Raw genomic sequence first — 16,111 nt, 5'->3', positions numbered from 1 at the left:
CAGTTTAAGGCCGAACTTCTAACTTTTCCCCAATTATAAGTGTCAATCAACTTAACACCGACAGGAGCACCAAGTGACAACAAACAAACATACATTCACAAAACGATGTCCTTCCGCTCGAATTTTAAATAAAGTTCTGTGCGATTGAACAGTGTTTGGCTGGTGTGACGTCCCTCCCGTTGTCTCGGCAGGCCATTGGCTGACGTGGGAGGGTCGTCAGCTGATCTGGTTCACCTGGGCCTTGCAGGCTATAAAAGCTGCTCCATGTGCTCACATTGACTCTCTGCCTTCCTACCGCTGACATCCACCCTGTGTCACCTTCTTTTGCATTGCACCTTCAGCACCTCCACAGCACACATTCATGCATTTGAAGTAAATTACAATGACTTTGTCTTGACTGACCTGCTGGGGGCTCACTAAAGCTCACCAGGTTGACTTCTCGCTGTAGAGCTTTAGATGTCCTGTAGACTAACTCATGGTTTGGTCAGCATCCATAAATATTCTATGAGCTTGTGTTGAACTGTATTATGTTAATAGTTTCCATTTGTTTCAATATTACTGTCTCCATTACAAAAACACTCTTAATTTATTAAAATTCAGTTTTCCAAACATTTGCTCTTAATCATGACTGCAGCTTTTTTGGGCCGCTAATAATGATCATGTTGTGTACTGTATACATTTAGTAAAGCATTTTAGTAGCTACCAAGCCAGACACCCTTCAGCACTGTCTGACTTCTTTCATTACTTGATCTCCCTTGTTGTCGATACAAATACTCGAGACACACACAGATTTGTTTTCTTTTTTTCTTTTTGTTTTTTTTTTTTACAAAAATGGATATAGAGTATTTCATTTTTGACATCAACAAACCTCTCAATTTACACAGCAACAGAAGCCATAGAATCACACTGTAACTTCAGAGGCACAAAACAGGAAACTTTTAACTACTTCAGGTTGCACATTTGTCGTTTTTGAAAACGGAGAATCACCTGTTCAGGTGTCATCCTTAATGTCAGTGTCGTGACAATGAAATCGGGGTCGTCGGGGGGAAGGAGGAGGTACATGTGGTTAAGTAGGGCGACGGGGGTCCAGCCACTGAGTGAACAACATGAATCAAACTAAAATATGAGGAAGGAGAGACAGAAAGAGGGAGGACACAACAGCACACAGTCCACATGGACCACAGCAAAACAAAAAGAGAAACATGAAGACGAGCGTCCGCTTCTCAGGCGGAGCTCGTTTTATCATTCTCATCTGGTGAGCAGCCCCAACATAAACTCCTTGCACTTCCTTGTTGTCAAAGACGTTTGTGTAGGACTCTATTACTATGTTTTCATACATATATTTCTTTTTTTTTCCTTTACAAGTGTATATTTTCTACATTTGTTATCACAAAAAACACAGCTTTTAAACAAATGCATAAAAAGACAGTTACATAATGACTGTTCATGACGTTTGACCAGAACTGTTACTATGGGTTTATTGCTTTGTACACTGAGTAATGTTTGGTGCCACCTGCACTCTGGGGGTCTGTACGCTGGGACCTCGCTGCTGATGGTCTGTACTCCCTTACAAATGCTTGACTTGCAGCTAAAACCCAGCTCTGCTCTTCACCTTTGGTTAATTGTGCAAAGAAATTGAAGCATCAGTAACAGTTTCTGAGACAAAGACAAATAAGTTTGAAAGAAAAGGAAACAATAAAAGAAAAAGACAAACTACAAATTTCACTTTGTTCCATGCATAAATACACATCCACACACGTCTACATTGTGAAGTGCTGACTTAAGGTCTCCACAGACAAGTGACAAATCAAACAACATTGGCCCCTTTCAGACCTTGTCAGTGTAAGTGCAGAATGAGGACACAACAGATTCTGGAGGCTTGTTTGTGCTCAGGCGCCTAAAACACTTTTCATAACCAGACTCCCATAAGAAAGGACAGTCATTACATTATACAGTAATGTATAAAATGTCTCATCTCACCTCTTTTCTGCAATAGAAATGGACAAATGGCAGTTTGTCCAAATTGCACACCTGTGTGATTGCCCCTCGTGCTGCATCGTCTCTGTGACCGTAGAGAGAAAGCACCTGTTGTGCTGAGCTTTATGCAAAGTATAGATTTATATAAACATTCATATACTTCTTCAGAAATATTCAACCTCTCTAATATTACTTGACAAACTCTCGTCCCTTTAGTTTTAAAGGCCCTGAAAACATTATTTTTCTCAACAGGCTTCTCACTTTAAACCAGTGGTTCTCAAACGCACAGTAGCATCAGCATCTTCCTCTCCCTCGCCTACATAAATCATATTAATTCTACTTTGTTTACATATTTTTCCACTGGTCAGCCACACCCCTCTATGCACCCCCTGAGTGACTCTATGCACCCCCAGAGGGTCCCCACCCCCCAGTTTGAGAATCACTGCTTTAAGCAATGGGATGCTACATGAACGCTCAAATTCCTGCTAAAATTACAGCAGTTTTGATTATTTGACGCAACAGATTCCTGTATTTTTCTTTTTTTTCTGTGCTCTTCTCAATGGTTTGAAGTAGGCGCAGTTCAGATACAAAAAGCTGATATTTCCATGTACCAATCAGAGTTTAGCTACATTTGAATCTGATGACAGCTTTCTGTCAGTCAAATCTGATCAAACAGCACCCACACCAGCCCGATGAAGCACGTGAACTTTCTGAGTGTTTAAACTCTTCATAAATTATCCATAAAGATGCTTTTTTTAAAAACTTTGCTTTTTTTAAGTCTATTTGATGCAATAGAGAAATTACTTATCCCTTCATCATGTAAATATCTGTTATAAATATTAATTTTTTTGCACTCTCATTAAATATTATTAGCTTTGCTGCTCTAATATAGTAAGATTCTCATACTGATTTTGGCTAGTCTGTAAATTCCCCAAATCTTTACGTTGCACAAACCCTTCATAAGGACAGGACCACAAATCTTTTGGTCTAACAAAGTCTAAATTTAATCTATAAACTCTTATACATCTTTACTCTCTAGTTATCTCTGTCATATATATGTCAACAATGCATTGGTACAACTAGACTTCTATTGGCTTGACTAAAGTGGAATATGACACTGAGCATGGCTTCAGTCCTGCACTCCTGCACTACACTGCTGAGATGTGACGGGTTGCAAAAGCTAAAATCAAACGCTCAACTGCAGCGTTACAAAATGGTTCATGTGTAGCAAACATCTGACATTTTTTACCTTTTACGCAAGTGTAATCAAACACTCATCACAAGTCAATATATCACTCGTCAGATCTCTACATCAGGTCACTTACATGTACACACACAGAAGCCGGTGATAAGAGAACAAAAGTCGTCATATTGTGCATTAAAAGGACACACTACTCTGAGTGCATTCAGGAGAGATACAGTACAATCTATATCAACAGAGTGTCTAGTTTCTGTTTACAACGCTGTGCAGTGACATATCTATACACTGTAATGGCTGGCTTGTTGGACGTTGTACTGTCACTTTGATGATAAGGGGTCGGTTCTGATGGGCAGCTTCTATGGAACCCTACAGGCTTCAGTGTGCTCAGGAAGCCTCGGCTGATGGCATGAAAATGTTCACATTTATACACAATTGCACTCCAAATAAATATATCTATTATCAATATGCATAATAATACATTTACAGACTGCCAATTTGATATGTGTTACACCTCTATTAATCGAATATCTTTAAATCTTTTACACATTTTAGTGATTTTTACATGGATTTATTTTTAGGATTTGTGCAAACATTACAACAATGGTTTGTAGTTTTTCTGGTTTCTCATTTGCTATTTGATATTTTTCATGACTAAACTGATGCACACTTGGGAAAATGAGTCTACACGTGTCGGTGAATGTGTTTGGTCTAGGAGTATCCCTCATCCTGCCTGTATCCGTAGCCTGCTCCCTGTGCTTCTTCCTGGACGTACTCCTCCGTCTTCTCCCAACCTGAAGCCCAGCCTCCGTTCACCTGTGTGGTTGCACCGTAAGACTTAGCCGGACCTCCAAAGGCACCATAATTTTGAGTGATGTCGCCCGTCTCTTCTGCCAGTTCGTCCTCGTCTATGAAGCCACACTTTTCCTCGCTGGTCAGTTCTGGGTCGGCCCATGGCTGTTTTTCTCCTGATGCAAAGATCCCATAGAAGACAACACCCCCATAATGCACCATGGAGGCGATCAGGAACACGTACTGCCACTCTTCTCGAGTCTGAAGAGGAAAGGAAAGCAAGAAGCTGTTTGTAGCCCCGTAAAGGAAAAGTCTGAAAGTATTTTTCCTATTGTTAACAAATCCCATGAAAATAACTAAAACCAACAATGAATAGATCCTACTAACAAGTATTTTTTGAGTGTCTGAGATGTGGCTGTCCAAAAATTATAAAAACACATTGCTGCAGAACAGCTGCTGCAGAATATATATGATATATATATACACATACTTTCATATATTTACTGTCCAGGTACCACTAATTATTATTCTAATGAATGGAGTCAAGTATTAAATTATTATAACACATTATCTCTTTATACACAGCCTCCAATTATAGATGCTTCACAGGAGGAGTTATAGTTGTTGACAAATACATTAATAAGCGTGTGTATACTACATTATAGTATGTTGTAAACCATGTTTTTGACATTTGCTGTATTTATGTATTGAGCTGTCCTTTAAGTCTTATGGCACACATGAACTGATAGAATCTTTATTATTGTTTGGGGCCTGAAGGGAGAGGATCTTACCTTGTTCTTTGTCATAGTGCCAACAATCAGTGGACACACCATCCCAGACAGGGTACCCACACCATTAGAGATGCCCATTAGGATACTGGCATAGCGTGGAGCAATGTCCAGATGATTTACATTAAAGCCTGATGGACACACACACACGGACAAAAAAAGAAAATATTGTTAATAAATTTTACCTTATATTTGTGCTTTATGTCAAGGCCATGCAACAGCTGAATGCCAAATTGTGGGAAACACCGTGACAGCATGTATACAGTATTAAAAGCATCAGAAGCAGGACACAATTGTAGATAAAAGCGGCACAAATGGTGACCATCTTGTTGCAGAAATAGGCAGCAAGTCGCCACACATCCGCCTCCTCCCCCACTCTGACTGGCTGAATGAGTAAGTGTCCTCGCGAGCTGCCTTACACTGCCTGCCTGGCAAATCCCCGGGGACAGCTAGCACTGAATTATTAAACACTCCAGGAGAGAGCTCAAGAACAACGGCCAAGAAACTGATTTTGCACGCAGTCACAGACCCCTGCATCCTCTGGAGCTAAGCATATACATGAAAGGATCTGCTGAATGAGTGGCTGAAGAAAGATGAAAGGTTTGTTTTGCCAGTCAAACGTGTTGCCAGTAATATCCAAAAGCTGATGTCTGAAGGGAGCCCTGTGCTACGCAGCTGATATTGATAAAGATTAGTGATGGCATATACATCCTTTATTATCAGATAACAGCAAACATGCCACTGCAAGGATGTTTGTTTGTAATTTCAAATTCATTTCAATGATGTTTTTATCGTACTTCATAATCCCCACAATCATTGCTGTATATCAAAGAGTCTGGAGAGCAAATAAAAACTATCTAACCTTGTATCAGAGATTTCCCCTTTTACCTGCCCTCAGTTTGTATGGAAACCCAAGTAGCACAACACAGTAATAAACAAGTTACTAAATAAAAAAATATATAGTCTGTGGTCATCATAGAAAACTTGATAAAGGAGTTGGATTACAAGATAAATACCACTCTCATATCTGTATGGTAAATATAAAGCTACAGCTAGGGGACAGTTAGCTTAGCATTACGACTGGGAGAAGAGGGTCACAGCTAGCTTAAACTGCTCCCGGCCAAGAGCACCGGGCACCATAACGCCCTGTAAAATCACAACTCCCTGTTTTCACACTTTACATTAATGAAATAAAAAAGGTATGATTTGTTAATTCATGATCTTTAGGGGTGCTGCTGCTTTGCACGCAGCTAGCTGTTTCCCTGTTCCCAGTCTTTATGCTAAGCTAAGCTAACCATCGCTTGGCTTTAGCTTCATACAGTTATGAGAGTGGTATCGATCTTCTTATCTAAAGCTCTGCAAGAAAGCAAATGAGCAAGTGTCCTTAAACTATTCACTGAACTGCACTTTTCAATTTCATTGTTCACTTGACATATTTTCAAAATCATGCCAAGAAATAGTTCAGCAACTCTAACTCTTATTGTGAAAGGTATTCAAATCAAATATTCATCCTCTTCAATTGTGCCTTATTAGCCTTCTCTTAGACTCCCAAAGCTGTTCAGTATTAGATCCAGTGAAACTACTCAGTAAAACATCATTTTAACGACAGTACATTAAATCCTAAATTGTACCTATAGTATATCGTGATTGAGCTTAGAGTGTATTTTACTTGCACAAACCTGATATAGCAAATCCACTGAAGCCCACTGCCAGCACCAGAAAGGAGATGGCCACCCCTTTGCTGTGGGAATATCCTACCACCAGCAGCAATGTGGCCTCCATGCCAAATCCTAACAGAGACAGACAGCAGGCCACACACACACACACACACACACACACACACACACAGAGCGCCCACGGGCTGGTGGTCATCACAGTGCCAATTGAATTAAGCATGATACGTGGTCTGCACTCAATTACGTGCGTGACGGATATGAAATCAATGCACAGTCACAATCAGCGAGTGTGGATAAGTATTGAGCAGAGAGATTTTTTACAAAAACATAAACACAACCAGCTCTTAAACCCATCTGGCAGCGATGAGCAACCGAAAAGAGAGCAGTATGGATCCAACACCGTGAAAGTAACACCCTGTAGCTGTGCAGAGAGAGGTGTGGAAAATGATATCTCATCCTCGGTTCAGGCTTCTCACCTCCACAGTTCATGATTTTCCTGACAGTGGTAGTTGTCAGGATGTTCTTGCTGCGTAGGTAGTCGGCCAGCTGGCCACCGATGGGCACGATGATGGTCATCACCAAATGGGGCAGGGCAGACAGTATGCCGACCTACAACCACACACAGAAAATCTACCATATCAGCTGCAGTATGATACGTACGGCAGCACGATACATTTATTATGCCTGTGTAGGAAATGCATGGTCATTTTGTGTCATCACTGACAAATGAATCATTCCCCAAGAGCTCATTTTTGCACTGTGGGATTGTTAGTCAGAAGTAGTGCATTATGGGAATTTTTGAAGACACTATAGTGGGTACATATTACAGAAATTTGCTGAATTTCTGAGTGTTAATCTTTTATTAAATAATGACTAAAGATGATTTTTTCCTGAACTTAATTTGTGATTGTTGTCATGAATATTTAATGTCTTAAATCATGAAGGCAACCAAGTTTTTCCAGCATCATGTACAATATAAAACAGAAATGTTGCCATTTGAAGCGTTAACATAAAGTTAATTTACACCCGATGTTACAATTAGCCATTACATTAATTTTATTTTATTCAAAATGAATCACTTATTCTGTGGTTACTTATTCTCTCATTCTATTGCAGGAAGCCTTTGCCATTTGACCTTAAACAAACATCAGTGTCTAATCTGTGATGACAGTCACTTTGACTTTTTTATCTTTTGTGAACTGATGCCACCTTGTTATGTAATATATCGGATCATGAAAATGAACCGCAGGCCACCAGTTGCACAGACATTGATTCTGATAATGACTCGTTCCAAGAGCAAAGTGTCACAGGCTCAGTTCTGAAACACCAGGGCTGTGAATCCGTCATATATTGATCACACAATTCATGCTGCACGTTTGTCACTTGTCCACTGAACTGTATCTTAAGCTCACCTTGCTTATCTCAAAGCCAAACACTTCCTCAAAGTATGCAGGCTGGCTAATCAGCAGCAGGTAGAAGGTCCAGCTCCTGCAGAAGTTGGCCACGATGATTGCATAGACAGGCATAGAGGTGAAGAACTTCCTCCAGGGGGTCTTGAATTTCTGGAACAGATTATGATAAAGGATTTAATTTTACCAAGACATGTGCAACACAAAACAACACAAGACAAAGGAACAAAGAGTATTGGGTGGAGTGAACTATTGTCTGCCTGAAGTGTAGATTGTTATCTGAAGGGTATCCCCTCACCTCAGAAGGACCCATTAGCTTGGCACTCTCTCCGATGCTCTCCTCAATGTAGCAGCGCTCCTCGTCAGTGATGGTAGGATGTTCAGCGGGGCTCTCGTAGGATACGAAGATCCAGAACATATACCAGAGGATGCCGAAACATCCTGCATATCACAGAGAGATTGCATGTCAGAAGTTTAGACAATTACAGATGAAATACTGCAGCTAATTTTGACCTTAGCAGTAAGTACACACAGAGAGTTTGGCAGCCTGATCTTTCCAAAATGCCTGAGAGGAAAAAGACCCGGACAGGAAAGCTTACTGTATTCAGTCCAGAGAGAGAGAGAGATGGGGGGTTATTTATTGACACACCCAAACATCGGAGGGAGGAAATCAATACACAGTCTGCCTGGATAAATCCATTTGACTTTCACTGGACTCTCCGAGTGTCAAACTCTTAAGGTTTCCACCCAGCTTAAAAACACTTCAGCCAAATATTTTTCAATTGATTTCACCTCAGAATTATACCTCATCTCCCTTTGCACCATGCAATGATACACACACACACACACACACACGCAACTTGTAAGCTCTCATCAATGAGTCTTACCATAGACGTAGAACACAGAGGACCAGCCTGAGTACTGAACCAGGATCCCAGCCAGAGGCATGGCTATCACAGCACCAGCATAAGAGCCTGACAGACAGCAAGACAAAGGAGTCAAAGCGTGGAAGGTCAGGCTGCTTAACTGATACATGCAACACGTCAATTCATGAAAGCCAATAGTAGAGAGGGAGAAATAAGTATTTACCACAGAATGAGATGGTGGCCAGACGACTCCTTTCCAACGGAGGAGCCCACTTACTCCAGATGCCATGACAGGCTGGGTAGGTCACTCCCTAAACACCCCACACAGAAACAGTCTGTATTAATCCGGTGAAGAAACATGCTGAAACCGTTCGCAACCGACTGGAACTCCGTGTTCTTTAGCTGCCTATTTTGAGCATTGTGTCTTCCTGATATGAACATATATGGAAATGTATGGATAAGAGTGGTCGATGTGCTGTCAGCCATTTTTGGCATCCCAGGAGCAAGTAGGGGTTCTCTCAAGCTCAATGATTTAAATCCAACGTATTTATGTGTTAAATATATCAGTTTGTACAATTAACAGATAAAAGGCTGCATGCTGCATTAGTTTCTAACACAGTATTGTTGCAGTCTCAAAAGCCATGTGTAAGTAGGAACAAACTATTTTCCACAACCATTTCAAGCATTGTAATGGCATTGCTATGCTTTGTATTTGTGGATTATTTCAGTTTAGGATGCCCTGTTAATCTAGGGGAAAATACCCTTTTAGATGCGAACACAAAGAAACAGATATCCGATATAATAACTAACAAAAATTAACATTTTCACCCTCGTAATTATCGTGAACAAATTGCACGAGGCCATGAGCAAAGAGTACTCGATGAGCTGTTCATGGAGCAAAGCGGCCCTGCAGCTATTAAATGTTCATCAGCCACTAATTTGAACAAAGTGTGTTGATGTGAAAATACAATCTGCCTGGACTTTCTTAGGCGGCCAGTGCAGGGCCTCCAGTCTTTAAGGGATGAAATATGAGCTTATAATGTTCAATTGTTTTTATTCATCCTCCGCAAATCTATGATGCAGCCTTCGATAAAGATGTTACGTGATGCTGTTATATGATTCATTGATGCCGTTTGTCCGAAAACACTAGAAATCAAATGGAAAACCATTAGCCAGCATTCCCAGTGATGTACAGTTTATACAAACGTTGCCCAACAACAACTTTATCTCTACATTTCATTATGTCTCCTATATGTAAGAATTGTAGTATCAGCTTTCTGTATTTTTCACACGATCAGCAAACAACTTTCATCAACATGCCAAAATTTACCACACAGCAGGCAAATATTTGTGTGTCATGTTTCACTGCAAAGCCAGAGGAGTGACTTGCTTCTGCCTGTCAGCATTTTCCTTTTCGTCTCTGTGTACCAGCACTTTGCTGTTGCGTTTCTAGGATACAAAATGTGACAGCAAAAATAGGGGCTGGACTATACCACCAACATTCAGCTGTAGTGAACTGGATCAATACAGCGCATCTCACATTTCCTGTGGATGAATATCCAGTGCACGTTACAGTCTTCCTTTTGCCTTCTCATGGAGTAATATTTGCAGGAAGCTCCTTTGTATAGAGCATTATTGCAAATCCCCTGCTGTTGATGTCCACAGTAACAGAAACACAAATCAGCCATAATGCAACCTTTATGTTCTATTAACGGTGAAAATACCTACAGTCTTACTGAAGGAAAGAGATATACCTTGTAGCATAGTATTCTCTTACCTCCACCAGTCCTTGTAATATCCTCACAAAGATGACACACCCATAATGGACTCGGGCAGCCGAGGGGATGAACATGTTGAGAGTCGAGGTCAGGACAATGGCTGCACCAAATACTCTGAAAATGGTCAAATATACCTTAAATTAACATTTTATGTAGGCTATAGTGACTACCCCCCCCCCCCCCCCCACACACACACACACACACACACACCCACACCCACACACACCCATGATTATTTCCACTGAACCGAATGTGTGTCACTAACATCATGTAGTATTGTGTTTTGTGCCATCATGACAAAGAATACATTGAAATATCACATTGGATGAAATATTCCCTTTTTTTTTAGGAAAATATAATAAAACATTATTTATCTTGCAGTTTTTTTAATTACACTTTGGACTAAAAATATCAATGAAAAATAATCAATTCACGTTTTACAATGAAAAGGCCGTTTCAAGTCTCTTTATTTCCTAGGGGAAAAACAGAAATCTGTCACATTTCAAACCTCTGAAAGGTTTTATCATTGCACCCGCCGAGCGCACGCGCCGGCGCTGATCGAACGCTGTGTCCTCCGTGATTGGACCTGCACCACACGCGCTCTTTTGACGTCAGTGAGCTAAATATTTCAAGCAGCGACGCCCAGTTAGCAGTCACATCGATGCGTAAGTGTCGCTTAGCAACCGTTTTCACTTCGGTAGGCTACTGTTCGAGAAGTATGTTTTTCATAAAGAGTGACGTTTTAATTCGACGTCGAAATGGACGCAAACAAGATTCATTGATCACTATTTTTACAGCATATGCGTGTTAGGCCTATTACTTGCGTATTATGTGTATTAAGCGCCCACCTTAGGTTTCTTCTGCGTTTTTGTTGTTAAATGTAGACAAAAGGAAGAAGAACATTACGGGGGGTTTTTTTGTTTTAGTTTTTTCGATTTTTACCGCGAGGGAGAAGCTGAGCAGGTGAACCCGGTCGCAGGGAGGACCAGGCCAGCCGTAAACACCGAGCTATTTCTCATTTCTGTCACGTTCTCCCGCCCCTCTCATCTGCACGCGGGGGGCAAGCCCTAATCCGGTCGAGAGTACTGTTGGGCACGAGACCAATTGATTCGATTACATCCTTGTGTCAATCAACGGCACGAGGGAAATAGACGTTTAAAAAAGGGGATGGGCCTACATTAAATTCAGGCTGCAGGTGGATTTATAGCTGCCTCCTCTGACTGCGCCGTCTATCAGTATTATTAAGTAATATTAGGATATTGTTCGCCTTTTATTTTAAACATTCATTGTCGTAGCGTGCACATATAGGCCTCTAGTGTTTGTTTTGTCTTTATAATGGCGTTACTTTTAACTTTTCACAGTGGTGTACATCAACATTAAATCCCTAAAATGTGCATACTAATATTATATCGCCTATAGGGTGTGTCTAATATAACCTAATTATGATGGGTGGCGCGTTGGCAGTGTTCATGTGAATTAAAGCCTTTGGCGACAAGACCGGGTCTGGTCTCCATGCCCTGAGAGAGCGACAGATTAGACGCGGCTCCCCCCAGGGAGCTCATTAACAGGTGGCAGAGAGCCCTGACACCGGGAGCTGCAGGCCTGCCAGCCCGGTGCCCTCCCTGCAGCTCTGCATCACTTCAGAGCAGATGACTGTCTGCTGCCTTTATAGTGAGACCCAGCCTTTAACTGTGAATTGTTCATCCGATTCATAATTCAGACAGGACAGACGCCATTTTTTTTTTTAAATATCTGCCTTGGATGTGTGTGTGTGTGGGGGGGCTTTTTATTAGCTGAATTTATTCCAGTCCCCATGTGTTTATTTTCGTTTCCTCCGTGTTTTAAAAATAACAAAGAAATAAAGCAACAAACGAAGGGAGTAAGAGGAACGGAGAGTCACGCCAACTGTGCAGTTATTTCGTTTAATAGGCCAGAAATTATTATTTAAAAACACACACACATCGTGCTTCATCTGCCAAATGATTGTGTTGTATTTCTGGTGATTCACGGAGAGAGCCGCCTACCTGTTTGCTGCCAGCCTGGAGGATATGTATCCTCCCGGGATTTGTGTCACGATGTAGCCCCAGAAAAACGATCCGTGAATCAGTCCCACCGTCTCTGGATCCCAGTTGAACTTGGCTTTCTGGTGGATAGTACGGACAACAAACCCAGTTAAATAATTGTTAAATGACCTCTGCTGGAGGCTCCCAGGCCTACATTCACACAATCATTCAAGAAAGGAAAAACATAGATTCTCTGATTGGCTTGATCTAAAGCCATTTCCGATTATTTAAGGCCTGCAACGGTTTATTTCGATCAGATTTCATTGATCTGATCATCGGGATCATTCAACTGTCCTGCACTGTCAAAGGAACACTAAGCTGGATGTGTGAAACTCAAATACCTGCGCGTGTTGGATGCACTGTCCCATTATTTGGTTAATATCTGAGCTAAATGCATAACCAAATATATGCAGCCATTTCTACTCTATATATAGGCTATTGTGAACTCATATACCATATATTTAAAAATGTAGTTGGGCTTTACACACAGGCGATGCACGTGAATCTGATCTTTGTAAAAATGCATCACATCAATGAAAGAGTTAACTATAAAAGCAATGGCTGACGTTATAAAAAGGCTCGTGTCCATGGTGCGTTAATGATTTGAAATATTCTTATTGAAGGAGGCTTATTAATGGGTTTCTTGCACACAGATATCCACTTAAATTTGGGAAAATACATGATTACAGGGGCCGTTCATGGTATAGGGATTCATTTTATGGCCTAAGTAGGCCTTTTCTATTCTGCATCTCTTGCACGGAGGAATTATTTTCTCCTCATCTTCCTTCCTGTGAAATAAGACCCAGGTGTCTGAGTCGTGAGCAGTCTACGCTGTCTGTACGTCAGGGGCGCGCGGGGCCCGTTGCCACACCTCTTTGATGATGATCTTGCCGTTCTGGTGGATGGTGCTGTTGTTGACCATGCCCACTATGGCCACGCCCAGGTTACACCGGATCCCGAAAGAGATGCAGAAGCCCAGGCCGCTTAGGATGGCGATGATGTAGCGGCGGGGCAGACCGCAGCAGTTGCACTCGCACAGCGGGGGCTTCTTCTCCGCGGCCTCCCGGGGCCGCCCGTCCTCCGTCAGCTCGATCACATCCCCGGTTTTCTGTCTCCTCTCCATCGCCCTGCAACAGCCAGGTGGGGACAGTGTCTACAGAGTGTCCCCGAGTAAAATACCATCACATGAGGTGGCGCACCCTTCAAAGATGTACAATCCATCCTATAATGGAAAATATTTTCGAAGAGGCCCATTTTTTATTATTTTTTGGTGTGAATATATCATTATGGGCCTGATGCAAAAGAGCATGGGGTGGTTTGTGGATCACCTAGATCATTTCTTATTTTTTGTGTCATTGCAGTCAGCATCGTGCAGGAGGCAAGTCTTGCAGAATCACCTCAATCATCAGCTGTGCAGGCGATGAGGCCTCCGCACTGTATTCTCTGTCTGTCACACTAAGGAGCTTCATGTCTGTGAGGTTCAAGTCAGCTGACTCAAGACAGACGCGAGCACCGAATTAAAATCAAACATTTGCGCTTAAGAAACTAAAATGGGAGGAAAATGAACAAACTTGGCCTGTGGGGCAGAAAAGAGGCGAACATGTCCGTGACTGTACCGCATTGCAGCAGCCCGCTCACTTTCACACTCATTAGCATTCACGGGACCGAGCAGCAGCTCCAGCCTCCAGACACACGTCTGTGGGCATCCCTCAAACTCTTTTTCCCTCCCCCTCCAGGAAAGTCACATTCAGTCCCCGCGCGCTCTTTGTCCGGATTCAGGATGTAAAAATGAGGAAAAATCCAAACATTTAAATTCCTGTGTTGTGCACACGGATGAAAAGCAGCAGAGCCAATTAATTATGACAGAAAAGGAAACGAATGCAATACAAATGAACGGAGAGTGCGCATGTAGTGAAACCAAAGGCCTGGTTTTTGTTGAGAGAAAATACAGATCAATCGCGTTTTCCTGAAAGATTCATTGAAACCAAACTTCAGCTCATCATTAGGAAATTCACACCAATTTTCACTGGAATTCTTCAGATTTTAAGGAATCGAGAGAGGCAATGCCCCCAAAATGCTTGAACTGGCATCAAAGCTGAATTCACAAGGCGATCATCTCAATACAGCTGGAAGTCTGCATTTTTATTTATTCCACCGCAGATTCAGAAACAAGCATTAAGAAACACCACGTGAATCCTGTCGGTTTAAATGGGCAAAGTCACTGCTCTGAATTAATATGAGACGCAGGCTGTCATGACGCGCGTGTCACTGCTTTAAAAGATAATATGAGATGAATTCTAAATTATGAATGAATCCCCGAAAATTCGCGCGTGGCCTGCACGTCCCGTATAACCTGTCTGCTAATGAGATTCACGTACAGGCCCCGCATCAGGATGGACTGACTGTGTGTGCACGCTTACACACACACACACACACACACACACACACACACACACACACACACACACACACACACACGCGCAGATACACACACATCTGATTGCATAATTTTCTTCTCACTTTTAGAGGCGTGACTAGAGATCCCTGCAAGTTGTAAAACAATTTTCGGTGACCTGCAGACCTGCACGCCAACACAACTCGTGTCTGGTTAAAATCAAGCATGCAAATAATCACACTTCAAGACGCGGAAACAGGCACGCGCCAATCAAGATGAAAAAAAAAGCCTGCTCTTACCTGTGCATATGACCCAGGGCCTTCCCCGCAAATTCCTTCACCCCCGCCGCGGCACTCGCCTTCATAGACTCCATATCCAGTTTCTATGTTTAAGCCTATTTCTCGATATTATTTTTTACTGCTTAATCGTCATGTTACGGCGCAGGATGGCCGGCTGCAGCGGCTTCAAGGAAAACAACAAACGGAGTTAGAATCAGTCTGAGTCCAGGGAGGCGACGATCCCAAAGAGCGAGTCTAATTTTCACAATGAAAGCGCTGAAGCGCAAACACCTTCGCGTAAAGAAGGGCAATCAAACGAGCTGTGCGCCTTTATCCACCACCAGCTCATCTCCTGCCTGGCGCACAGTAGCCGCGCCAAGTGCCATCACGACGAAAACAAAAAGGAGTGAAAGTGATAGCCAGCGTCGCAGAGCGAGATGGACCCGTGTCCGCAACAATAGAAAAGAGAGAGAGAGGGGGGGGGGGGAGAGAGAGAGAGGCTGAATGGAGAAATTAAAAAACAAAAGCTCAAAGTTTAGAAAGCAGAAGTGGGTGTTTGGAGTGGCTTCAATAAATCAAAGAGGGAGTGAGGCTGGATCGTGTCTCCTGTGGAGAGCGCAGGTTCATCTGACGTCGCGTTCAGCACCGAGGTCAGCGACAGCAGCTCCGCGACCAACATCTGGCCAGCTGCTCGGCTCAAATGCAGGCCAGAGTCAAATGTAACACGCTAATGCACATATATAATTATTTATATGTATGTATGAGTCTCTTTCATAAAACACCGAGGGGAGAAGGGGAGGAAATGTTTTCAATCTTTCGCTTTATGTCGCAGCCTAAGTGGCGGGAGATACAAACACAACTCTGTTTTATTTACATTTTTTATTTGGTGTT

At 42.3% G+C, this 16,111-nt stretch overlaps 1 protein-coding gene across 1 annotated transcript; it reads right to left on the bottom strand.

Annotated features, from left to right (window-relative positions):
* Positions 1-791: 791 nt before the first annotated feature.
* Positions 792-15,921, bottom strand: slc17a6b (solute carrier family 17 member 6b). The gene is made up of 12 exons (XM_076729530.1): positions 15,242-15,921; positions 13,419-13,674; positions 12,509-12,627; positions 10,484-10,598; positions 8,930-9,017; positions 8,728-8,814; positions 8,139-8,281; positions 7,844-7,993; positions 6,908-7,040; positions 6,435-6,545; positions 4,759-4,886; positions 792-4,228 (listed from the first exon to the last, which is right to left on the bottom strand). The coding sequence occupies exons 1-12, from the start codon at positions 15,313-15,315 to the stop codon at positions 3,887-3,889; spliced, it is 1,746 nt and encodes a 581-aa protein (XP_076585645.1). The 5' UTR covers positions 15,316-15,921; the 3' UTR covers positions 792-3,886.
* Positions 15,922-16,111: the final 190 nt, after the last annotated feature.

This window comes from Chaetodon auriga, chromosome 1 (assembly GCF_051107435.1).
Source record: "Chaetodon auriga isolate fChaAug3 chromosome 1, fChaAug3.hap1, whole genome shotgun sequence".
NCBI lineage: Eukaryota > Metazoa > Chordata > Actinopteri > Chaetodontiformes > Chaetodontidae > Chaetodon > Chaetodon auriga.
Note: the sequence above shows the minus strand (reverse complement) of the source record. Positions and strands in the feature narration are given on the sequence as shown.

Bases quoted from the DNA above. Each gene is read 5' to 3' on its own strand.
- slc17a6b (XM_076729530.1), bottom strand. From the start codon at position 15,315: ATGGAGTCTATGAAGGCGAGTGCCGCGGCGGGGGTGAAGGAATTTGCG. The intron at 8,282-8,727 runs GTAAGACTCATT...TGTGATATGCAG, and splicing joins CTCTGTGTTCTACGTCTATG to GATGTTTCGGCATCCTCTGG. The intron at 7,041-7,843 runs GTGAGCTTAAGA...GTGTGGTTGTAG, and splicing joins TTGGCTTTGAGATAAGCAAG to GTCGGCATACTGTCTGCCCT.